Below are 26,440 nucleotides of genomic sequence, written 5' to 3'. Positions count from 1 at the left end.
GGCTCCTGGCTCCCCTTGGCCACTTGGGGTGCCAGGGCCGAAGCTGGGAAGGCTGGGGTGGGCCCTAGTGAGCAGAGCTGTCGGAGCTACAAGCCGGTGCAAAGGCTTCTGCAGGGTAGAACACCCCTGCCCAAATACTCACTGTGCCCTCCCCCCGAACGGATGGGACAGACAGACAGAGAGGATAACAGGCCTGGTAATGATGTGACAGCTGGGATACGAATGGCTGAATCTGGCAAGATGCTCATTACTGATTGTGCCCACGGACGCAGGGTGGACTCTGTGCCAACTCCCCCCTGCCCTTACCGCTGGGAGAAATGAATCCTAATGGGCCAATGGAGCCAGGGTGCCCGGCGGGCATTCCCTCTCAGGGCTGGGGAGGGCGGGGGAGATGGGAAATGCCAGAAGGCCACGCAGGGTGGAGGGGAAGCCAAACGGTGGGGGTGGGAGTGGAGGGACACATGGGCTGATGGCAGAGGCCTGACTAGAAGCTGGAAGACAGACAGAGGGGGCACAGACACCTACCCAGAGAGCAGGCATGGCCAGTGGAGAGAGGACTGGGTGGAGACACAGTAGACCTGTGCTCTAGTCCCAGCTCTGGCACTGATTTGCTGTGGGACCTTGGGCCAATCATTCCCTGCTTCTGTGCCTCAGTTTCCCTTCCTCTTGGTCTGCCTTGCAATTTAGACCGTCAGCTTGTTGGGAGCAGGGACACTCTCTTACCCTGTCTGTACAGCGCCTAGCACACAAGGGCCTAGCCCCAGCTGCAGTTGCCGGGCACGCCTCTGTTGCAGAGAACAGCAGCTGGCAAAAGTGACCAGGTGGCTAAACGACCAGGTGCTTCCTGGCTCGCGGGCTGCTTGTCACTGTGACGTCCAAGTGTCCTGCAACCCCTCTGCAGTCACACATTAGCCAAGGAAATGACAGGCAGGTAAACGGCCAGGGCCAGACGCAGAAGCCACAGACATGGAGACAGTTGCCAGTGGCCGGGACACTCTGGTGGCTAGAGCCCTGTGTTAGCCACCAAGGAGGTGGGGCAGGAGCAAAGCAGGGAACTGGCCGGTGGACACACCTCGCCAGCAGCCAGGACCTGTGTACAGCACCTGGCACCACACCCGAGGCGCAGTAACTGTGGAAGCAGGCAGGAGGGGGCCAGTAGATTGGGGCCGGGGAAGGATGAGGGCCCCTGCTCCGTTTAGCTCCCGGACAGGAGCAACCAGAGTAAATACAAGAGACAGGTCTGGGTGGGAAGGGACGGGAGGCAAAGGAGTGATCGGAAAGGGGGCTGAGATCCTGGGCCAGGAGGCGGTTCAAGGGGGCCAGGCCATTTGGGGCTGGGGAACCCGCAGAGCTTCGCCGGCTTCACTTTAACGCTAATTGGAGCTTTTAATCTTCAGTGACTTTCCGCTCGGGGGGCCGGCAGGCGCGCCAGCTGTGCTGCAATTCCACCCGCGCCGGCTTTTTAATCAAACCGCCTTCGCCGCGGAGGGCTGGGGGAAGGGAGGACGCAGAGCAGGGTCGCTGAGGCCGGGCGGCCTGCTAGCCCTAGCAAGGGAAGCCAGTGCGCCTGGTGCCCCCATGCCCAAGACCTGAGCTCGGAGATCTCAGGCCAGGGCCAAGCCCGGGAGTTCAAAGGGCGGCTGGGCTGGGGAGGTCTCATTCCAGGCATCCGGCCTGCACCGCGCTCCACCCCATTGTAGCAAACAGCACAAGGACTGTCAGGACCCCGGAGCCAGACTGCCAGGCTGGGTCCCTACAGCTCCGGGCTGGGCTCCAGCAGCGGGGGAACAGGGGAATCTGACACTGCAAGTTCAATAAGTGAAGCTTCCTTGGCAGATTACTAGAGTCTGATCTCCCGTGTAGCATGGGCTAGAGACCCTTCCCCAGGGGTCCCTGCCTCCAGCCCAGATCTTACGGCTGAGCCAGAGCAGAACTTCTAGAAAGAGACATCCAGTCCTGAGTGGAAGACTCCATGTGATGGACAATCCACCACAGCCCTAGTGGTTAATTCTCCTCCCTTCAAATTCTGCACCTTATTTTTAGCCTGAATCTCTCTCTGCTTCCGCTGCCAGCCATTGGCTCTTGCTCTGCCAGAGTGGAGCCTTCTCCCTGTCTAGCTAGTTACAGATCAAATCGCCTCTTAATCTCCCGCTAAGCTAAACCGATCAAGCATCATAAGTGCAAATCACGCAAAGGCGGCGAGGGAACAGAACAATCCGGTGAAGGTGGCCACTTGCCCCGGCTTGTACGTGGGTCTTCTACAGCACCTGCCAGCAGAGTCTCGCAAAATGGCGAGATTTAGGCTGAAATTGACAACGCCGCCTATGGGATTTGCCACCCAGTTCTCCTCTCAGCCTCCCTCGCCCTACCCCACGTCCCTCCCTCTCTGCCTCAGGGATGTGACATTTTTGAGCTTGTGGAAGGGTGATGGTCAAACACAGGGATCGGTACTGAAGAGAGGTTTGCAGGCAGCTGTCCCTGAGGCCACCTCAATCTTTCAGGAAGGATGACCTCATGGCTAGGTGCTAACCTGGGACTTAGGAAACCCAGGTTCAATTCCCTGCTCTGCCACAAACATACTGTATGATCTTAGGCAAGTCACTTAGTTGCTGTGTGCCTCAGTCTCCCCACCTGTACAGTAGGGATAATCAGGGTGCTGCGAGGATAGATACCTTAAGAGAGTGTGATGCCCAGTCACTACGGTGATAGGGCCACATAAGTAGCACAGAGAGAAGAGAGATTTCTTTTTCCCCCCGAGTGGAAATGCAGGATCAAGCGCCACATCTGAGCTGTTCAAATTGTTCTTTGCAATTAACCCTGGATTGGCCCTGCCAGACAGGTGCCCAATTGCCAAGCTCACCATGGCCCTGCTGAAGCTCCTCACGCAGGCTCCTCTAGCACCGACTCACCTCTGGGTGGCATCCACAAATTTAGCTCCCTCGCTGTCTTCGATGAGAGAAGCAGGGACTCTGGAGAGCTCTGCAGGGCCTTTCAAACCACAGCCCAGGGCAGCAGGCTCCCAATCCTGCGGGGTGTTGAACCAAGCCCCGGCCATGGGAACCTGCATTGAGTTTCTGGTTTAATGTCTGGGTTGAACAGACAGAACCAGGGCTGGGCAGAAAATAAGGGCAGAAAATTGAATGAACTTTTTTTCAAAAACTTGGCTCTTCTTAGAAATTCCAAATTTTGAGGCATTTCTAGGAGCCCCTGAGAAACCACTGAAACAGAAGCACATTTCACTGACATTTTCCCCCACGTGGTGGAGGGAAATTTGGGTTCTGTGACCTCTAACCCAGTAGTTCTCAACCTTTCTAGACTACCGTACCCCTCTGAGAGGTGGATTTGTCTTGTGTACCCCAAGTTTCATCTCACTTGCTTACAAAATCAGACATAAAAATACAAAAAAGTGTCTCAGCCCACTAGTACTGAAAATTGCTAACTTTCTCCTTTATAGCAGGTTTCAGAGCAGCAGCCGGGTTAGTCGGTATCCGCAAAAAGAAAAGGAGGACTTGTGGCACCTTAGACGCTAACAATTTTCCACTGAATGCATCTGATGAAGTGAGCTTATGCTCAAATAAATTTGTTCATCTCTAAGGTGCCACAAGTCCTCCTTTCCTTTTATATCATGCAATTGTAAAATAAATTGCAAAACCCCCCAACCCTCCCCCCCAGTTTGAGTAACACTGATATAGTCTAGAGAGCAGTACAAACAAGTCACTGTGTGTATGAAGTTTTAGTTGGCACTGACTTCGCTTGTGCTTTTCACGTAGCCTGTTGTAAAACTAGGCAAATCTCTAGATGAGTCGATGTGGCCCCGGAGAACCTCTGTGTACCCCTGGTTGAGAACCACTGTTCTGTCCCAAACACCCTGAACTGGTCATTAAATGAGTGGGCCGGGTGGCTTTTTATCTATCATTCTTAAGCACTTTTAGGACCACCCCTACATTACCCTAGTATCTGAGCTTCTCCACAATCTTGTATTTATCCTCACAACACCCCTGGGAGGCCAGGCAGGACTGTAATCCCCTTTGTACAGATGGAGAAACTGAGGCACAGGGAAGCTAAATGACTTACCCATGGTCACCGGAGGGGGAGGGGCGCTGTGGCAGAGCCAGGAATTAAACCCAGTTTCTCGAGCCCCAGACTAGTGTCCTAACCACTGCGTCAGCTGTCTCTGAGGATGGCTGTTTTCTCAGCAAGCTATCTGAGCGTAAAGTAGGATGAGGTTGCTCTGGATCTACACATGCGTTCTATGGATCAACGACTGGTCAAGAGCAACACGGGAAGAGGGTCTTGACAGTTAACTACAGGTTGAGTTCAGCGGGAATCCTGCAGGATTTGCACACACAAGGTCTCGAAGTGCGTGTTGCGGGGTGGTAGGTACCATTCAAGGTGCCTGAAGCATTCGGTGCTGATGCGTTTCCGTTTGTCGCTCAAAATCACCCAGCCAAGGTTTCACGCAAAAAAGTTCCCACCGTTGCTGTCTCCACCTTGTTTCCGGTGTGATGGGTTGCCCACTCTGTGCCCCGAGTGGAGGGGTAACGAAGAGGTGGGGAAAGTTGTGATCACGCCAGCACTGCAGAGAGACGCTGTGGGGAAGCAGGCTGGTTCGCAGGCTCTGGCAGAAACAGGGATTCTGGGCCCCTCTTGTGAGCAAAGCTCAAGAGGAGGCAGGCGAGTTCAGCCCTATCGAGGAAGATGGCCATGCAACACACTGTCCTGGGCATGCTCCACATCTCTCTCTAGTGGCTGGTCCACACACGTGTCTGCTACAGCTCCCACCTAGGAGATTTCGGTAACAGTCGTGCTGAAGGTTGCGAGTTCAAATCCTGCTGCTCGGCAGCATGAGCACAGAGCCAGTTACTCCTGCAGAGAGGAGCGTGGCGCGGCTCTGAGCACGGACGACACATATCTTCTCCGCGCGGAACGGTACCATGAGCACAGAGAGCCCAGAAGACCACCAGACTACAGCCAGTCACTGTCTATCTTCAGGGATCATCTGGGCCCCAGCACTGTAGTGTCCCAGAGGGGCTAAGTGACATGCTCATGGTTACACAGGGAGTCTGTGGCAGAGCGTGAAATTAAACTCAGCTCTTCAGCGTCCCGATTCAGGGCCTTAAGCACAAGGCCAGCTCTCCATCCTACTGGCTCATCTCTACGCTAAGGCCAAGCGCCTTCCCGCTCGCCATTGGCAGCCCGGCTCATGCAGGCTGCAAGGGCTTTTCCCTGGAACTGCCATCTGCTAGATCCAGCACAGGAGCCTCTTTAGGCACCCACCTCCCCTCCCCGTTCACCAACCACATTCCCCAGGTGGCCTCCCCCCGTCCCATGCGGCTTATGAGAGCCATGAGGCCAAAATTCATTGTGCGCAAGCCAGGCCCCTCTTGACTGGAGGCCGAGTGTGAAACGCCAGGACAAGTGGGCAGTGGGGAACAGAAACCCAGGTCCCACGCGGATGGAAGCTTTGACAGCAAGTCGCTCTCCCCAAGACACAGCACGTGGGAGAGGAATGCAAGCAGGGATGGGAAAGGGGGTCTCTTGTTAGGACGCACAGCTGCCTAAGAGATTCCAACCCAACCGGCATGTGTGGGAAGGGGGGAGGGGGAGGTTTACTGGTTTGCAGTGCCCTCGTGTGGCCAGAAAAGAGACTGGATCCTCCACAGATAAACACAGCCGGACACACACATGCACCAGAGTCCTGAATGTCATTGGAGGAACAGTATCTTCCGTTCTTGAGTTCGGGTCCAAGTAGAAAGTAACTTGCAAACTGCTGGAAGCTAGCAGGGCTGGAGGGGGTGACGGGTGACCCATAGAGAGCTAGAGGGGTTGCAAACCTCTCAGACTAGCGTCTGGGCAAAGGTATTTGAAATCAAAAGCCCTGCGTCGTTAAAGCAGCATTCAAAAAGCATGAGTCAGGCCCCAAACTATCAGGTCACCAGACTGACTTAAAAACTGGGAATTTTTTTTAAAACAAATCATACATTTGGGATTCTTTCTTGGCCTTCTGGTGTCCGAGCCAAGAATTCACGTTTTTAAGATTTCTCTGAACCATGAAGACTAGAAACTTACTTTGTATTTGAAAGCCGAGATTCGCACCTAAACCAGGGACTCTGGGGCTTTGAGAAAAACTGCAAATATTACAAGAAAAGCACGAGCGTTGGCAACAGTGTTTAAGACCAATTTTCTTCCCCCCCGCCCACCTCCAATCCATTCGATTCACACACACACACACACACACACACACAGAGCCCATCAGCTTGAAGTGTGTATCAGGAATAGGTCACCTAGCATACACAGAGCACACCCCAATACAGGATACAGAGGGCGCATATTATACGTTAAATAGGTTGATATAGATCCTGCACTCTTGGATTACTCCCTTTCCTGCTCCATTTTTCACCTGCTGTCCTGAGCCAAACAACTCAACCTAATCACGTCAGCATCTGAGCTGCACTTTGAAACCAGCAGCATTCTGGTGGCTTTGAAATTCTTTGGGTGTTCACACAGCCCCTGCAAGATCCCTCCACCTGGCACACATGAAAGCATTTATTTTTGCAAATCCCCCCGCCCTGCCCCCGTAGTAAGGCAGGGAACTGTCATTCTCCCCATTTTGCAGGTGGGGGAAACTGAGGCACAAAGGGATGGCGTGACTTGCCCAGTGTCCCACATGGGAGCATGACAGAGCTGGGGTTTGAATTTTGAGGTCTAGAACCCCAGTCCAGTGACTTATTCACAAGATCAACCTCTAGTCCAGTGTCACCCAAACTGTTCTTAAAAAAACTGGGAAAAACAAAGACTCTGCATGCAACACAATATCAGTTTTAATAAACAGGTTCCAGGCCTAGAACATGCCACCAAGCATTGCAGCCCACTGGGTAGAGCACTGGACTGGGAGTCAGGACGCCTGGGCTTTATTTATAGCTCTGCTGCTGACTTCCTGTGCGACCTTGGGCAAGTCACTACCCTACCTGTGCCTCAGTGTCCCCCTCTGTAAAACGGGGGGATAACAACACTGATCTTCTGTGGCAAAACCCTGAAGAGGTGGGGATGAAAAGCACTAGGCAACAGTTATGTATTATTATTAATGGAGAGTTCCTTGGCTTTTTGCATTGAATGCAGCAGTGATCATCCATTTGAGAGGACAATTCTTTTTCAAACACTTAAGCAAAGGTGGTAGCAGCTTTGGAAGGAAACAGGTCATATTACAGCGGAAACCTGTAACGCAGATATAAATAGTATCTGGAGGGAGAAATGTAGGTGTGAAAATTTAAAGTGACAGACTAACTTTTGTTAACTTTAAATGTGCTCGCTACGAAATCCTGACCACAGTGCTACACGGTCACTGTGCTGAGAGCGACATCTGGTGGCTATTTCATGCTTCCACATATGGCAGGCATTACTGGGTGATTCTGAGCCCTTCCAACACCTCCATTCCCAGGGTGCATCTACACTGCATTGTACACTCAGGTCTGTGGGGCCCGGGCTTGGGAACATGGTGTTTCCATGCCTGTGGCTTGAGCATCCACCCTACATTGTAAAGCTTGGGTTTATAATTGCAGGACCCAGATCTCGCAGCCGGGTCCTGAGTGCCTGCTGTCCAACGTCCGACTGACTTGTGTGTGGACGGAAGAGGGGCTTAGGCTCAAACCTGAGTCAGAGCTTGGGGTTAGTGTGAATGTAGACATACCCTCAGTGTCTGGAAATGGATCCATAAATTAGGTGAGGATGGATCCACAAAGGACAGGTGCGGCCTTCATGGCTGACCATCTGCAGCCATTAACTTGGATCCTGGATGTTTTGTCCATGTTTGGTTTGCACCCAATGCCCCAGCCCACTCTTCAGAACAAAGCAACGCCTACTGTGGGGAGCAGATTAGGGAGTAGCTGCAAACAGCTTCCTATGGCCACAGACTGCCCATTGGCTCCCCGTTACGGTGAGCTCTGAGCCGCAGCGTCCTGATCTGGATCCAGACTCTGTAGCCAGTTCATATCTAGTACAAGAGTCTGACCTGTAAGTAGCAGCCCTGCAGCCTACCATGTGCAAGAGGGACATGTCATGGTGTCAGAAGTAAAGGCTCCCAGAGGAGAGCACAAACAGAAGGAAAGCAGCAACAAAGGTTGCAGGATCACTCTCATGAACATGCCACTTTCAGCGCCCCAGAGAACTTCAGCTTTGCCACACCTCCAGATAGGGACTGGCTACAGAGCTTCTGTTCCAGAGAGAGAGAGAGAGAGAGAGACTAGAAATGTGTCTTCAGTTCACCGCTAGCTCTTGCTGTTAGCAACTCAGGTAGGTTACACATGGTACCTTCTCCTGGCTAAACAGGGTATTGCAGTTTAGTGTTCCATTCCATCTCCCGCTGTAAGTTTAACATTCCTACCATTTACAAATCATGCTCTATCATGCTGTCTTTAGCGCTCAGTACGTATCAGTCTCTGGATTATGCTGGTTTTCTAATTACACGACTAGCAGCCCTACAACGGGATCCACAACCAGGGCTCCCAGGTGCTGCCACAAAACAAACAAACAACAACATTAGCTGGTAGCAGTAGAAGGCTGTTATCCACTGGGAACCAGCTACCAGCAGGAGGACACGTTATAAGCATGCGAGACTTTATCCAGTGTGGGTTGGCTTAGTGGCATCTCATTTCCTTTCTGCCTTTATAGACTGTTCTAAACCATTCCTCGCCTGCCTTGAGCTTTCCCTCTCTCTAGCACAACCCCCACCCCCAGTTAGCAGATACACAAGACCCCATCACAACAGGACAGTTTGCAGCCAGCCCTTGCAGCTGGGGTTGGTGCAGCTCCTCGACCACTGGTTACTTACGAAGGAAGAAGGCTTAAAGATGCCAAGGTGCCATGGGCCATCACCCTCCACAATGAGCAGGGACTCTCAGATGGGCGTTGGCTAAAGGCATACTCCAGTCAGGCATCAGCTGCTAAGAGACGTGCCAGCACCCGACCTAAAACAAAGAAGAAGACTATACATGAGGGTGTATTGAAGGAAGGGGCTGCAGAGTGAGCCTGGCCATCCCCGAAGGAAGGTTATTCAAGCCTCTGTTAAAAGAAAGAGGGCATTGAATCTGTTCCTAGCACAAGAGTCCTGGTCCAGCAGTGAGGCTCCCTGGAGCTACTTCAGTAAAACATAGTAAATAAGAGTAATTTAACACAGACTACCTTTCTCCAGCGTGTTCACTGGTCATATTTGTTCAAATGTACTGAACGTTAAACAAAAAGGGGAGTGCTTTAGACAGTCTTGGAAAAACCCCTTCCCTTCTGCTCTGAGAGGCACTGCACAAGTTAGTGCAACACCGCAAGGTGCAGAGAAAGTCCCAAGGAACAGCCCACGGCTCCCATTGCCTTTACTGTAGCCCAAGTCAAGAAAAACCTTAGCAGAGATTTAAACTGCCCAGCTGCCCTGTCGACATTTTATAAGAACAACTGCGGTCTCCCCATGTTATGGCAGCAGAGAAGTGGAAGAGGAGTAATGAGCATTAGCCCTTCTCTAGCAGCTTTCCCAGAGGATCTCAAAGCACTTTACAAAAGGCAGGTCAGTCTCATAAAACATTTCACAGGTAGGGAAACTGAGGCATGGGGACTCACTCAAAGTCACTGAGTGAGTCACCGGCAGAACCATGAATAGAACCTAGGAATCCTGGCGCCCATTCTCCTGCTCCAGCCACTAACCCCTACTCCTTCCTCTTTCCCAGCAGTACATAAAACTGCAGCACTCACAGTTACAGCCCTTAGTGAAAGAGCAACAGGTGTTTAAAAATAACCTTGCTGGAAACCGCAAGACCAACGAGGCAGCACGCACTGATTTCCAGCCACTACTTTGGTATTATTATTTGTATTTCGGCAGCATCCAACAGCCACTTTTCAGAAGCAAGGCCCTGTTGGGCTGCGCATCATACACAACACAGTCAGGAGACGCAGGCCCTGTCCGCTTTGATTTCAATGTTATGCTCCGTTTCCTTTTTCTTCTCAATCATCGATTCACATGCATAGGTGATGGGATTTATTTTCATATAGACATTTAATAACAACCACCCCTCACTCTTATATAGCATTTTTCATCAGTAGATCTCAAAGCACTCTACAAAGGGGAGCAGTTTCATTATCCCCATTTTACAGATGAAGAAACTGAGGCCAGGATTGGGGAAGTGACTTGTCCAAGGGGTCACCCAGCAGGCCAACAGCAGAGCCAGGAATAGAACCCTGGTCTCCTAAGTCCCAGCCCAGCACTCGATCCACTGGACCATACTGCTACATCCTCTGAGACTTTAAAAAGCTGACTTTTTAGAAACACGTATTAGGACCTCTCTAGCCCCTCATTCAGAAAATATTTAACCTCTCCATAGCTGCAACAGCCCAAAGGCACCACTTGCTTAACTGTAACATCCATGGAGCTGCCCAGGGGCTAAGTTGAGCATGTGCATATGTGATTTGCAGAATCGGGTCCTGTGTGCCAGAATTACTGCAAATGGCTAATCTGCAGCCAAACAGCAGCCGCGAAGGACACGCCATTGACTCCTTCAAAGCCTCACAACTAGAAATCTGAGAGGAGACCCCGTTAGCCAGCTCTTCCTCCCCTGCTAAACAGACCCCATGACTATCAGCAAGCTAGGGACCTGGTTCCATCACAGTTAACATAAGAACAGCCATAATGGGTCAGACCAATGGTCCATCGAGCCCAGTGTCCCTGTCTTCCAACAGTGGCCAATGCCAGATGCTTCAGAGGAAATGAACAGAACAGGTAATCATCAAGTGATCCATCCCGTCACCCATTCCCAGCTTCCAGCAGTCAGAGGTTTAGGGACACCCAGACCATGGGATTGTGTCCCTGAGCACCTTGGCTAATGGCTACTGATGGATCTATCCTCCATGAACTTAGCCAATTCATTTTTCTACCCAGTTATACGTTTGGCCTTTACAACATCCCCTGGCAAGGAGTTCCACAGGTTGACCGTGCGTTGTGTGAAGAAGTACTTCCTTTTGTTGGTTGTAACCCTGCTGTCCTATTAGTTTCTTTGGGTGACTCTGGCTCTCGTGTTATGGGAAGGGATAAATAACACTTCCCTGTTCCCTTTCTCCACCCCATTCCTGATTTTATAAACCCCCCAGAACACCTTTGAAAAACATGGCCACAGTAGCTATTTTTACTTGCCCGTGTGGATATAATCATGTTAGAAACCCATGTTCTAACCTAGGGATCTACCAGGCTTACAACATGGGGTTAGCATGTGGCCCACCCATTCCCCCCAACCCAGACACGGTAAAAGAAACATGCCACACCCACATGGTGGTTTTTGGGGTAGAATTCCTCCTCCGTCCAAGACTTCGCAGCCTGGTGTCAAGACAGTGGTGACGTGTTGTCCACACTACAACTTTTAACTCTATTGTACCTGGGGTAGAATCACAGTGTAGACAATGGGATCAAATTTAGGAGCCTAAGTCCCATTGGCGCTTAAGTCTCATTGAAAGCCTCAGTCACTTCAAAAAGGACACTGAGGTGCTTTTGAAAATGTTACCAAGTACTGTAGAGGTGACCTGAAGAGGAGGTGGGATGGAATTTAAGCCGGGGGCCTCCTTTTTCCCCCTCTTTAGGATAGGAGGAGAAGCATTGAAGGGTTCTTTATCTTTTTATTGTTAAGGGTTTTCTCCCTGCCTTGTTTGTTTGTTTTTTTTACAGTAGAAATTCAAGGCTTGTCTGAACTGGGTGCCTCTCTCAGGACTGAAGACTTAGCGCCATGATGACATCATGAGAACCAAGCCAGTGAAAGCTGAGCCATTGACAGGGGAAGACATTCGCAGCCAGACTATTGGGTGGGTGGGATGGTTTGCATCAATAGCGATTGACAAATACAAACGGCCTGTTAACATTTTGGAGAAAAGAAGCCTTTGCTAAAGAACGCCCATTATTCAATTAAAGTTAACAAAACCTCCTCAGGGACCCTCTAATGAGTTCTCCAATGAAGTCAGGACACCAGAGGTGACATTTCTAATAGTTTTAAGGTTAAAAATTTTTTATTTTTACAGTTTCAAGCTGTCAAGTTTACACCATTAAGCAAAATAAAGGGCACAAACCCAGTTAAAAACAAATCCTTCGCAGATCTCTAATTTGGCTACTAAAATGCCCAGTTAACCGGCTGCAACAGCACCTCAAAGTACCTTGGGAGCAATAATACTTTAGGTGCAAACCCATCAAACATAACTTTCTGTAGTGGATCCTGCCTCTCCTTGCCAGAACACATTCAGGCAACTAGATAAGCTGAATCTTGCCTCAGTGATCCCACCTGATTCACTGTAACTTGGGGACGTCCTGTCCCTTGGCTGGAAAGGATGGGATGGCAGCAGTTAACAAGAACCCACTTTCTGCAGAAACATCTCCGTTTTTCATATTCCCCCAAATTGGGGTGTTTCAATTTGGATATGCCGCTACTGGGCCTCATGGGAGTTACACTGCAGTTGCCGAAAGGTCTCCATTCTCCTATCTGGGGCAGGGTTCCCAAGTGGACATCTCCCATAATGTACCATGGCCAGGGATTTCCAAGACACACGGCTTCTGCCTCTCCAAGGGGAGAGATCATGGGAGATGTAGTCCAATCTGGCAACCTGGCCTTTAGAGGAGAATGGGAGCATGGGGCATTTGAACTACAACTCCCATGAGGCACCACAAAACCAGATCCAAATCAAAATATGTAGAGTGTCAACTGAAGTTTTTTCGTTTCCAAATTCTTGCTAAACAAAAAAAGTTACCATTTTTCATGAGGGGAAAAAAGAAAATTCAACCAGCGCTACTAAAGACTAGGCCACGGACTGCAAGATTGGGATCACAGAGTATGCAAAAGAAAGCAGTGATCAGACAGCTGTAATTACTGAGAATGGCAGGGACCAGTGAGGACAGAGCCAGGAATGGCCTTTTTCAGCAAACAGGCTATAAATGTATTGAACCTTAAGTTGTCTTCTAACCAGAGAACTGTCCTGGGCCAGTGGTCACCATGGCTTGGCCCAGGGGCTCAGTTCCACTACCGATGTCCCACCCTGCAACATGGGCTAATCAAGATGGGCCAGACCTTTTTGCTATAAAGAAATGGATCATCATCCAGTCTCTGAGAAGCAGGGCACCTGCAGTAGACGCACCCTGAAAGGTGCCATTGGTTACTAATCTATGGCCTGCATGATGCTGGAATGCAGGATGGAGGATCAGAACAGTTGCTTCTTGATTTCATGTCCGGGAATCTAAGGTTTCACTGCACTGCACTGAACCTGATCTGTAGCAAAAAGTCTTAAAAATACATAAAAGATGGGATTTCTGAATTTGATTCATGAAAATATGAGGACCACGTGCACACACACACACACACCATTAGTCTGCAAATAATCACCTGTGGCTGAACCACTTGAATTTTGGACCTTCAACTTACGCATTAGATCTGATTCAGAGTAGAAGGGACCATTAGCTCCCTCTATGTACACACAGTGCCAAGAACACAGAGTGCAATCATCAGATAGAACAGAAATGATCTAGCCAGAAGCAGGGCAGTTCTGTTACCAAAACGTAGGCAAGAGGCTTTTCTTAGAGCAGAGCTAAAGCATTTAATGCCATTACCCTCTGCTTTGGATCTTAAACCAGCAGTATTGCACCATACTGTTTTAACCAAATGGAAACATGATCTTAACTAGACAAGGAGGAAAAATAGGAGTTTGCCAACATGTACAATAACCAGATTCCAGCTGTGTTTGCACCATTCTAGTCAGACCAAGAGGGAGGGATCTGTATGCTCATTCTGCCTCATCTTGGGAGCAGCAAGGGCATAGCTAGCCTGTGGAACTCATTGCCCCATGATGTCATTGCAGCCAAGAGTTTAGCAGAATTCCAGAAGGGATCAGCCATCTTTATGGCGAACAAGAGCAGCCAGAGCAAAGATTTTAAAAGTAACCAAGAGTTTTGGAATGTTCCTGTATTAGGGCAGAGCCAATCTCTAAGCGCCTGAAATTAGGAAGAAATCTCTCCAACCAGCAGATTAATCCATAACCGCCTACTGCAAAATTTCTTGCACCTTCTGGTATGGTGCACAAGACACTGAACTGGAGGGGCCATTGAGTTGATCTGGTATGGGAATTCTAAGATGTCCATGAGAAACATTCGACACAGCTTTGGTATCTCTACTGCCAATGGACAATGGATTTGGGAAGAAGGGGCAGGAGGATATGGGGATCTCAGCTGGGAGGGGAAAGGTACCAATAGGCCCACAGGAGAAAGGGGAGCAGTGGACATAGGTGGTGGGAAGAGGGGGAGTTAAGTTCAGTGTTGGGGTTTTCACTCTGGCATTAACAGCACAGTCCCACAGCCAGCTTTAAAAGCCACTTTGACACCGCACTGGGGAGATACACGAAGCAGCGCTGTGCACGATCGATACGGGCAGCGTGACGAGACTGATGGGAATGAAGCCCGGGGTTGCCAAGGCCTACATCACTGCAGGAGACAGAGAGAAGAGCCTTTTGGCTTGCAGCAAATCACAAAGTCCTCACAGCTGTAATGGGCCGCTAAAGGCTCCCGCAGGCCTTGCTCAGATCTGCTTAAGGCGAAGAGGGAGAGTTTTTAAAGGGGAAGAACTGAGCATGAAGACAATTACCATTGTTCATAGGAATCTGCTAATGGGATCCTTCAGAGGAGCGACCCAAAGGATTGAAGATTTAACCTCCTTCCCCCTCCTTAAACCCAATCTAATTAATAAGAAGTCGGAGACGCTTTATTGCTTGGGGAACGGGATGAGACTAAATCAAACTAGGGCATCTGCGACACAGCAGAAAGGTTTGCCGTTGGATCGGCCCTTAGGAAAAAGCAGAAAGGGTAGGAAACATGGGACCTTTAAATTTCTGGGGCCAATAAAATAAGCAGGACTCTAATCAGTTTGACTGTAAGCTCTATGGGGCAGGTAATATATCTCTCTGCTGTCTGTACAGCACCCAGTGCAACCGGGATCTCTAGGTGCTACCGTAATGTAAATAAATGAGATGTTCAAGACATCCAGAACTTGTGCATTAGAACATACTGCACCAGCAAGAAGCAGAAAACACCCTTGACTGCAAACTAGAGAGGTAATGGGATAAGTCTTCAGTGATGGGTCTTACTTTCCAGGGGGTTTTACTTCTTTTTGTTACAAAGGCCCCAGATTTTACCTTCCGCGCTATTTTAGTGCCATTATGTCAAATTTGGGCCCAGCAGTCCATTGGTCCCATATAAAAACTGCAAAAGCAGCCCCAGTTATGAACCTGCATTCTCAAGATAAAGGAACAGTCAGCCATACATCTGTCTGGATATTTTTTTTTAAAAAACCTATTGCTACTTGTAACTCTCCTCCTCCCTTCCAAGATTCTTGTAACAAAGAGCCAGGAAAAATGACATTTACTTTTCTAGTTTGTTTATTTTGCACACTTGACAGTGCTTTGAGGCTAGTCAGTTTCCTGGGTTCCCATGTATAGTCAGTTTCCCAAGGTGTTTGCATGGGTCTTTCACAGAAGTGATGGAAAAAAAGACTATTTAAACCAGCTAGGAAAATGTGATTGTAAAACCATAATTGGCAGGGAGACTTGGGGCAAATACAGCAACTGCTGCTTCCCCTGACACCTTTTAGATGGACTACCTCACGAGTTAATTGCATCCCTTGAAGTCCTGGTGAAGCCTGTTTGAATGAGAGCAGAAGTATTTGACAAGGGACAAACCATGGGTCTCACATTCCCCGTTTCAGACTGTGACCTACATTTGGGGTTCCTCACTAGGCTAAATGCTGAGGAAGGCATCTGTATAGGGGTGAATGAACAGAGTATTGTCTACACAAGGCAGAAAAATCAGACTCCAGTTCTCCCCAGTGCAATCAACAGCAGGAAGAGTCAGCAGAAAGAGCAGTCAGGGGATTTAGTTGGATTAGATGAGATGGTAGGAAATCCATCTGAGCCTTGGCTATACTACAAGTTCTATCATTGCTATTTCCAGCTGAGAGTTACAGATCTGATTTTTCCCCAACATGAGACAACCTGTGGGAAGCGGGACCGCTGTTGCGTGGGATGGAAGGGCAATAGAAGTGGCCAAATAAAGTACCTTAAAAAGCATTTCAAATGTATTCCATTAGGCCAGGATTGTCAGAACAGTGGGCTGATTTTTGGTTGGCTAACGGCTCAGTTTTAGTGAACACTCGCTTAGTCCAAACCCGTGGGAGGAAATCTCTTTGGTAAGGACTCCTCACCCCCGCTGGTAAGGGCTAAGACGACTCCTGAAACATGAGTCATCCCAGAAGTCCTCCAGCAAAAGGGACGATGATACGATTTGACAGTCCTAAGGCAGTGGATAAGGCACTAGGCTGGGACTAAGGGGACCAGGGTTGTATTTCAGAAGCAATAAAAGTGCTATGTAGTAGTGTTACTTCTGACTGGGGTTAACAAACAAGCCAAGGCCTGCAGTCTTCCTCACACATCATAAAGCAACAAACAAGCGTGCAGGCCCTTTAAACATAATCATTCCCAAGTCACCTTTAATTGTTCAAATCTACTGTAAGTTCTTAAGTGGGGGAGCAGTCTTGAGGTGAACACCGCTTAGACCCCAAATACAGAGTACTTTCTCCTGGGGGTACTGGTAAAGGGTTCCTGAGCCTTCCCCCCAGGGCACTAGTGCAGAACTGGCACAGGTAAATGAGGATTAATTCCCAATTTGCTGCGGTTTAGGGCCCAACCCCTTTGTGAAACCGGCTTCTCCAACTGTATGCATTTGCAGCAGTGTCCACAACGCGCCAGGCACTTCCCAAAGAGGGGGCCATTCCTGCTCCATCGAGCTCATGATTTAAAGAAAGTCCACAAAGCCCCAATCAGGACAAACCAGCAGCTCAGGGCCTTTTCATTGGCAAAGTAGGCTAGGATTGAGGGAGCCCAGGAAACAACTCCCATAACCTTAGAGCAGAGCCAGGTCAGCAGTAGGTACAATGGCGGGACAGCTTGCACTGCGGCTGCCGGTTCTGCAACCAGGAGCTCTCAATCCAGCAGTTTACACTAGTACAAAACACACAATGAAGAAAGCTCAGTTTGTTGGTAAATGCAAAACATCATGGGGAGGGCGGGGGGAAGAGAACAACTCCACAGGACAAAGTAGCTCAGTGCTCAAATTTCATCTACCTTAGAGCTTCCCTTTTGATGGAACCATCAACCCCCTCTTTCCCATAAATGCTCCATAGAAATTATGATCTAGGATGTGTCTCAATCTTACCCTCCCAAGAAGTGCCATAATCTTTGATGTCCCACCATGTGGAACAGATAAAGCCTCTCCATGAATTATCTGAAAGACCCAGACAAAATAAACCGCACAGAACTCTTTCTGGCCGGAGTGGACCTTGTCTGGACTGGAACCTGCAATCAGGGTGTTAACAGGCACTTCAAACCTTCTGGTTCCCTGCCCCATTCCACTGACCAAGCCATCTTCCTCTGTAGCTACAAACATCAGAGCCTCAAACTAATGTGACACTGAGAAAAATCAGCCTTGGATCTCTCTACTTCACCCATCAGGACCATTATCAGCTATGAAGAACCCGATTCTCAGCCATGGATCCCACCATCTTTCCTCACACAAGTTTTCCACTGAAAATCAGTGGGAATTCTGCTTGAGTAAGGAGTACAGCCTCAAGCCTTGTGTTGGTAATTTTACTCTTGATGTGCAAGGCAGAATAGCTGGGCCACAGGTAGGATTAGGGTTTCAGCTACATCCAAAAACCTTTTCAACGTCCAACAGCAAACAAAGCAGGGCTGAACTGAAGATGCCCAACTGCATCTTCCTGATCCCAACCTTTAAAACATGGTATCAAAACGCCATTTAATTCTTCATACTTAGTAGCTCTCTGCCAGACTCATTCAGTGGGGACATCAATCAAGTCTGAGGCAGTCACATCAGGGGTGATGGATGGCAATGCAGATCCTTTCCGTGGTGTCCCATGGCCAGGTAACAAGCAATTTGTGCTAAGCGAATGCATGCTGCTGGGAACCTGCCAAGGCTGTCCAACAATAAATGTCTTTCAGATAGAACTTCCCTCACATAGACTTATAATTCAGCTGGTTTTTACAGCTACCAAGAGTTTTGCAGAAACAGGGAAGCAAAGGAGTCCTCAATCAGGCAATGAGACACACCAGTCTCTAAGGGTCTAGGCTGACCGATCTGCCGGCTAACCTCTACATTGCATCCCAGTAAGCTCGATTTTTAAGGCTCCCTGGTGGAAGCACTTAAATCCCGATTATCCTTAACAAGGGCTCCTGCTTTATTACTCCCTCCGTTTATATCTGAGCAGGTGTGGGGGCACGGGAAACAGCTAGAGTTAACTCTTCACCCGCTGCTCTCTGCGCCTATGCTGGCAAGGGCATCCAGCCAAAGATAACATGGCAATTGCCATAGGGTTCTGGGCAAAACCATTCAATGTATTCATGGCTGCGGACTGTCACTTTGATTTGAAAATAAAAATGTGCTAAATCCAGTTTGATCTAGTTCATCACCTCTTCCCTTCCCCTGGGCTCATTCATGGTCATGGCAGCTGCTGTAACAATTAGATTCACAACACATGCACAGTAATCCTTTTACTGGGCTCTACCAACTCCCCCTTTCTCTAGAAGACGGGAGATAGCATCACAATAGGTAGATGAGACCCACTGAGATCATCTCATCTGCCCCTCTGCAAATGCAGGAGACAGGCCCAAGGGAGGGGAGCCTGGGTAGCAAACTGGTATCATATCATCTTAGTTTTGATTCTCTCTTGCTTGGCCTGTAGGCTAAGTTTTGTCCTGGAGTCCTTAACTCACCCTGCTGGACCCATCTCTGCCTACACGCTTTCCCACAGCTTGAGGTGGAGACACACCAAGCCATGCTGTGATATTGAGGCTTCTCTTGGGAGCGGAGGTGTTAAATAAGATGCTTTTGTTTCTAAACCTCCCCCCTCAAATCTTTATATTTAATCTGGTTTCCGAGGAGAACCTGCTCTGCCTGCCCTGCTCTGAAAATGCAGTGACTAAACTCAGGAGCTCAGGCAGAACTAATCCTTCCATTCCCTATGCTCTTCTGCAAACCGAGCTGGCAGCGCTTGCACGCAACTCAACGGCGCGGCCTAAACCCAAGGGAGGGATCTCCCGAGGGCCACAGTGGTGGAAGACCAGCCCACGTGGTGAGGAGGGGCCTCCTCTCCATGATGGGCAAAGGGCCGCTTTTTAATGTGTAAAGTCTCCCCACTGCCATGATTGGCCAACACCCTGCAGACTAGGCCCCCGTGTGGCCCTGGGGATGGCTCAGAAGGGCAGAGGAGTCAACACAGCAGGCCAGCTGCACTGCTAATAAGTCATCACAACAGGGGCAGATCCCTAAGTTTTGTCACTGCTTCCAAGCGCACAGCAGAGCATGAATCCCCGGTGCTGCCTCTTTCCCCGGCACCCACCCGCTGCAAACTGATCTCTTTTAATAGCGTCAGAGGCAGGGGGGACACCAACCCAGGCCTCTGCCAGGAGAGAACAGGCCAGATCTAGGATTAGGGACTCTAAAGTCCAGCGAGGACTAGATGATCTGCACGCTCCTGATGGAAATGCCCTGATGATCCATCACTACCGGCACCCTGCCAGCAGGACAGAGAATGCCTGAGAGATGCCCATCTAGCAGGATGGGTGAGCAGACCTCTAGCTCAGGAAGGCGCTCAGGCATCGGTGGGGTGAGGACCATCTAAGCACCTGGATAGACCGGAACTGGACCCAGGCAGATCTGAGCGCACAGCAACCCAGTTTCCCTTCTCGGATTCTACCCCACCTCTGTCAGGGCAGGATTTGGCCCTACAGTACGGTCTAACCGGGAAATCACCTGGCCCAGTCAAGAGAGTCTCAGGCTAGACACACCCATCAAGGACAAAGGTCACTCAGGAAGGACGAGTTTAATTCACCCTGGAGGAATGAGCCAAATGTTACAATTCTGACATGGGTCTGGTGGCTTTCCCCAGTTTTAGAGGCCAGGCTTGTACGGCTGTGCCTTGGCTCTCCATAGGGGTGGAGCACACAAATCGCAGAGAGCTAAGGGAATCCTCTGGTTTTAGCAGCTGCTTGGAGCAGGGTAGGAGAGGGCTATGCTATGGCTTGATTTGCATGAGTCAATACCCAGCATGCTTTGGCTCACAGTTCTGGTGTTGGGGGCAGAGCAAAAGCTGCCTTCCGAAGCATGCCACATGGAAAGGGCAATTTTGTACGTAAGAGGGGATGGGACAGGTGGATAGTAGTAAGGACGGCACCCCCACGCACACACTAGGAACAAATGGTACAAGTCTCCCCACTGGGCGAAGGGCCACGCTCAACCCTAAGAGACTGGCACTGTGCTGATCTCAGGCAAATCAGCCCTTTAGTGACAGGCTGTGATGGCAGCTGAGATCTTTGGGAAATCTGACGAAGGCTGCATCTTCAATGCAAAAAGTGTGTTCTTAACTCAGGTTACAATAGCAGTGAGGACACAACGTGACTCGTCACTCAGGTTAGCAGCTCAAGTTAAAGCCTATTCAGCAGCTTATCTGCTAACCCACATTAAAAGCTGAGTTGCTACGTCCTCCCTGCTGTTTTAACCCGAGTTAAGAACACATGCAGTGTAGACACACACAGAGTCTGGCACTCCCAGGGAGATGAGAGGGTTGCTCAGGCCACGCCCACAGGAGGGGAGGGATAGGAGCCAGGTTTGCCTCCTCTCCCTCCATCCCCTTTCTCCCCTTGTTGCAGTAACTCCCACCCCTTTCACTTGTTACTGAGTCCCAGCAGCTCTTTGCCAGGCTCTAATTTCAGATCCCTGCATTTCCTTCCACCCTCTGCTCCCTGTTCTCCTCTCAGCCCTACCACCAGCCAGCCCGCCCACCTTCATCTCTCCTTCCTCGTTCTCCCTTTTTAGGCCCTTTCCAATTCTTGTTGCTGCTTTCTCATCTAGGTCTCCAGACCATGATCCTCACACCGAATTAGCCCATGCTCTGGTTCTCTCCTTCTTCCTCCAGCTTGCTGATGCCACCATCCTTTCTTCATGGCCCAACCATGTCTCCCCACCTTCTGAAATTCTTGCACTGGCCTCAGCTCCTCTTTACGTATCACCTCCTGCCTAGTCAGACCCAACCTGGCTTCTGTGTTCATGTGTTCTGGAACACATGCCGGTAACCCAGACTGCACACCTGTCTGCTCTCCTGCAGCTCTTTTGGAAGGGACTGTTCCCTTTGTTCATAAACCCCTTGGCCCAGGAAGTCTGATCTGGTTTGGCATGTTCACTAGTTGGGTGTGCACGATACACACCCAGTGGCATTATAATAATTTTCTCTCAATACACCTAATGGTCTTTCCTCCTCCAACTCAGACCTGGCTTGGCTTCTATTTCACCACTGCTTCCCCTCCTTCCATTCACTGTGTTTTCCCAAATTTGTCCTCCCCTTATTTTTCCCTTCACCTGTACAAACCTAAGATTTAAGTGTTGCCCAAATAAACAAAACGCCCCAGTGTCCAGAGCCTGTCCTCCACAGACCTAACCAGAGTAAGCATTAGAAGAGCACAGGTAACTTAAACACTTCAAAGCCACAGTTCTGAGCGACAGACAAGGAGATTCAGGGAAGGATGGAGACAGACTCCTGGGACTCTGGTATTGACTCAATTGAAAAGGATTCTCTCCACAACCTGGGCCTTATGAATGGACAATGGTATTTCAACAATGCATCTAAGAGGCTGGGACTATGTGTTGGTGCATTATGGCAAATCCCATTCACCCACACCAACCAGCATTAAGGTAAGACCCACTTACCGGTACATTTGGCCATTCAGCATCAAGCTACAGCTGGGAATGGAGAAGTGGGAAAAGAGAATCCTTTAAAGGCAAAAGTTACCATATGTGCTTTAAAGACTACAACGAGGAGCGTAATAACTCACTGCAATGGAGCAAAAGATAATACAGTAACAGGAAATATTTAATTTTCCAATCTCCACTTTCCATTTTTATAAACTGAAAAAAAAATTAATATATTACAAAATATCTGTACAGAGACAAAGGTACAACCAAAAAAAGGCGCGCTCAGTCTCAAAACAAAACTCAGGAGAGGTACAAGAAGGTGTTGGTATCAGACACTTCTCTGCTGGGGAACACAGTGGCTACAGCTTTTAGACATTGGTGTTAAACCCAACGATGATCTAACATTAAGAAAAAAAAAAAAAAAAGGAGGGGTGAATAATCATCTAATGAGTTCCCTGTAACCTGTACCACCAGCTTATAATCACATACAGTTTGTTTTTTCTTTGTAAAATCCTTTAGTCTTCTACGTACAGAGTCCCTCAGGATAAATTCAGATATGGCTAACGAAAGGGAGTAAACAAATGCTTCCACCACCCTCCTTCCCCAGGATCACAAATACAAAGTAGAGGTTTGTGCCCCTTCCATCTACAGCTCCCTCCATCAGAAATGGAGCCACTTTCTCTCATCTGTTCTAGAGTCACCTGTGCAATGGAATTAATGTCTTCATGGTGCACTTAAGTAAACGCATTTTGGATGGAGCTCAGTGACTTTCCCCCCACTCTCATTCTAACTAGGAGAGATTTAATTCTGTCCAACTTTGCTCAGCATGTTTAAAGTGATAACAGATGAACAGCAAATACCATTTCCCCTCCCGCCAAGATCCCCTGGTATTCAAAGGCATGACCCAATGCTCACTGAAATAGATGGGTGCTGGATCAGGTTGAATATCAGGTGCATATGGGGGGCGGGAGGGTGTTTAAACTTAAAAACAAACAAACAAAAAATTCAGATTTTGTCTTGTTTTTAGATTCAGACTTGAAAGGGGAATGAAAATCCACTTTCACATTACCTCTGCCTTTGGGATCCCCAGCATGGTTTTAGGGCATCCTGCATAATTTGTTATTGAATGATGCAATCAAAGAAACAAAATCAATGTAATAGCATTTGATGGTTTGTGACACAAATACGTGTCTAGAAACAGCATGAATGGCTGTTCTCTTTATTCACGCTTATGGGGAAGCTGGCAGGACAAGTCAGGGTTCACAGCATTGCTTCTTTTCAGAGCCAAGTTTCACTACAAAAGCCAAGACAGATAGTGCCCTCGCATCTTGAGAGTTGCTCCACCCAGACAGACCGAGGAGCTCAACTAAAGTCAATACAGGCCTGGTCTCACGGAGCAGCTCACAAGACTGAGGTTCTTGACTAGAACTCCTGGAATTCAGTTCTGTTAGAAAGCGAATAGCACACAGATGGGGCCACATCAGAAGAATTCAAGGAGATTTTTGTTTTCCCCTAAAGAACACTAGTTTCTGGGGAGGCGGACAAATCCGTGGATGAAAACTGGTAACAAAAGTGGAAAGGAAATAAAAAATTAAAGAAAGAAAAGGATGCATCTGCTTCCTGCACAGACTCAGGACTGTAACACAATTCTCCTTCCAAAATTCAAACAGGCTTGGGAGGAAGAGTAGGACAACTAAAATGTGCCAGAATGTCTGACAGCTGCATGTTGAAAAGAAAAAAAAATATATATATATTTAAATAAAATGTCTGGAGAGGTTATTCTGTTTTATTTAGTGCACTCTGCATTTTTACAGTACTATTTTTGCACATTAGGCATTAACTGGCAATTGAAAAAAAAATCCACAAATTTACACTTGGAATTTTGCAAAGTGTGTTACTAGTCTTTGCTGAATTGACAATATAAGGATTTGCTATTTTAGTCATACAAATGGACTCGTATATATTACAGGATAATATATATTCTCTCTCCTTCTTCCACCTGCCTCTGGAAAGCTTTTCCCTACAGTCACTTGTCTGTGTTAATAAGGCAGATTTTTGCCCTGCAGGTCACGATGCACCACCTGCTGCGGGTAGGGCGTGGCTTTTATTTAAAAAAAAAAAAACAAGAAAATAAATCCTTTTGCAATGATCGGAAGGTCTCACGGCCATAAAGTTTCTGATCCATTTTACACATCAACACTGTCATTTTAAAAATTAAAAGAATAGATGTACGTTTTCCTTCAGAAAAGCCCACTTGGAAGAAAAAACCCCAAAATGTGTATTCTTGTTTTATTAATTTGTTTTTGTTTTTTTTTGTTTTTTTTGTTTTGAAGCCTTACTGAAATGGACAACATTGCAATGTTCTGCAGGAGAAGAAAATCCATTGTAAATACTTTCTTGACCACACCAAAAATATATATGTATATAGAAATGATACATTAACCCTCGAAGTACTCAAACGCTGTCAGCCTGGTTTAAAACAGCAGACACACACACCACCAGCCCTGAGAGCATGATTGACATTTACAAAAGACACTCCCAGCTGGCAAAGTTTCCCTGCCAGAAAATTTCTGCTTTAAATCTTAAAATGTTTTAGATTTTAAGTATTACAAAGGTTTTTTTCTTGCTGTTGTTTTAAAGTCAGGAGTTCTCTTAGGCTCTTGAGTTTCTAAAAAGACCATTTCCACTGCAAATGTATGGAGGAATAATAATAATTAAAAAAAAAACCCAAAGAGCCCTTTCAAAAGCCAGTGCACTAAGGCTGCCATCAAAACACACCATCTAGGATCTGGGAGGGAGCGAGACTGAGCTTGTGATCTCCCAAGTGTAAAACTTTGAGAGACGATCTGACCTGAAAAGAAAGAGGAGGGTGAGGGGGTGTCCAGCAGCCTAGTGGAAAGAAAGGACGCTAAATAAAAATTTGTAATACAAACCAGTGCCATATCCTGGTTCTCCAAATCCAGTATAGGTGATCTAGGCACCATTCCATGAATACTTTAAATAAAAAGACTGGGGACAAAAAATTGCCTTGGGAAACGGACCCTCTCCGAGTCCTACCTGAACACCAAGGTGGTTCTCTTTCTGAGAAGCCCGAGTGCCAGGCAAGTAAAACATTTTTATTTCCTTTTTCCATTTTTTTCTCCTTTTTCAAATGATTCCCCACCATCTGCAGCCTAAGGCAGAAACCAACTAACCAGGTGAGAAGTTTGGCTAGCAAAATGCCCAGTTAGGAGTCTTACAGTATTTTGGAGGGCACCAGCTAGCGGCCTAGCGAGCAAGGAATACAACATAGAGCTTTGCAGTAGCCGAAATGTAGACAATACCTCGCTCTGGCAAAAAAAAAAAAAAAAAAGAAAAAAAGAATAATAATAATAATTCATTTCACTAAAGGTTGAGAGGCAAGGGAGGGAAGGAGATCATCACAAAACTCAAGTCTCTTAATAAGGAACCCCTCTGCCCCTTCCCCCTCTTGGAGGCACTCTACTAGGCCCATGATAGGCCTTCCCATAAACGCCCCAGTTGTGACCTGTTCCTGTCCCGCTGGAGCCAGCAGTCCCTGGCCCCAGCTCGCTGTAGTTTTGAATTTTGGCCTCTGGGTGTGCCAGTGTGTTGTTGCTCCCCTCAGCTTTTACAAAGGACTGCCCAATAACCGAATGTAACGCTATGGGGACTCTGGTGAAACGGAGGTCCTGGTCCCCTGGAAACTGGACAGATCCTGTGCCCTGGTAATTGCTCGCCTCCCCATGGTGGCTCACAGAGCCCAAAAAGGTCCTGCTTTTCCCCAGAGTCTGGGCAGAGGGTTCTGTTAAAGTTTGGCCAGCATTCCGCTCATCAGCACTGAATCCCCCCTCCGACTCCTCAGTGCCGTAAGTCCTGGACGACTGTGATCTGACGTAATCCGCAGATCTCAAGGCTTGGTGATCCTGCGTCGAGTGGCTTAGCGGCTCCGCCTCTTGCTGAGAAAAAAGCTGCAGCAGAGCAGCCGTCACAGCTGGGTTCAACTCCTGTGCTGCACTGGAGAGATCTCCTTCAGACAGAGGAGGTGGAGGCGGTGGTGGTCCAGGGGGCTCAGGGGGTCTCTTCTCTGGTGGGAGAATGCGAGGAGGACATGCTGTGGAAGGGTTACTTCTTTTAAACAACATCTTAAATCACATGTTAGCAGATATCAATACATTTACAGAAAACAAACAGCCCACCACTGGAGACAGCCTGCTTTCTGGGATGGACAGAGAAAGAGGCGGAGTTTTTAAAGCTGGTAATCCTTGAAAGACAAGTGTACAGTTCATTAACATTTTCCCCTGCTCTTACTCCCCCACCTCCCCACATTCTTGGCTCATCAAACACTGCTGCCCTAACACACGGGTACCTGTGAATACAATTCCTACTTCTAGATCAAAGACTAACGCAGTGAGGGAGAGAAAGACAGATGCGAAATCACATGACAAAGTGTGCGCCTTGAAAGCGCTACCTCTTGCTGCTGCAAAAGGACATAAGGCTTCAATGCTCTATTAATACACTTACTGGCAGCTGTATCTCGGGGCTAACTGTATGCAATTTTACTGATGAAGCATGGACCCACCGTGTAAAAATCAAGAACAAGTTTTGACCAAGATCCGAGCCTTAGAGTAAAAC

General features: G+C 48.4%; 1 protein-coding gene across 3 annotated transcripts in view; it reads right to left on the bottom strand.

Annotated features, from left to right (window-relative positions):
- The window catches only part of CDK12 (cyclin dependent kinase 12), a 74,025-nt gene that overhangs the window by 14,883 nt on the left and 32,702 nt on the right, over positions 1–26,440 (bottom strand). The window contains exon 14 of one of the 3 annotated variants that reach the window (XR_012636416.1): positions 8,828–8,963. Coding sequence is in view for 2 of the 3 variants with exons in the window: in XM_074940984.1 (XP_074797085.1) it covers positions 25,246–25,919 (674 nt within the window). In the remaining variant the exon portion in view is untranslated. Of the gene's footprint in view, positions 1–8,827; positions 8,964–22,003; positions 25,920–26,440 lie in introns of those variants that run through there. The other 2 variants (XM_074940984.1, XM_074940985.1) reach the window with 2 other exon arrangements.

Source organism: Natator depressus, chromosome 27, assembly GCF_965152275.1.
Source record: "Natator depressus isolate rNatDep1 chromosome 27, rNatDep2.hap1, whole genome shotgun sequence".
Classification (NCBI taxonomy): Eukaryota; Metazoa; Chordata; order Testudines; family Cheloniidae; genus Natator; species Natator depressus.
The sequence above is the reverse complement of the archived record's forward strand: the minus strand, read 5'-3'. Positions and strand labels throughout refer to the sequence as shown.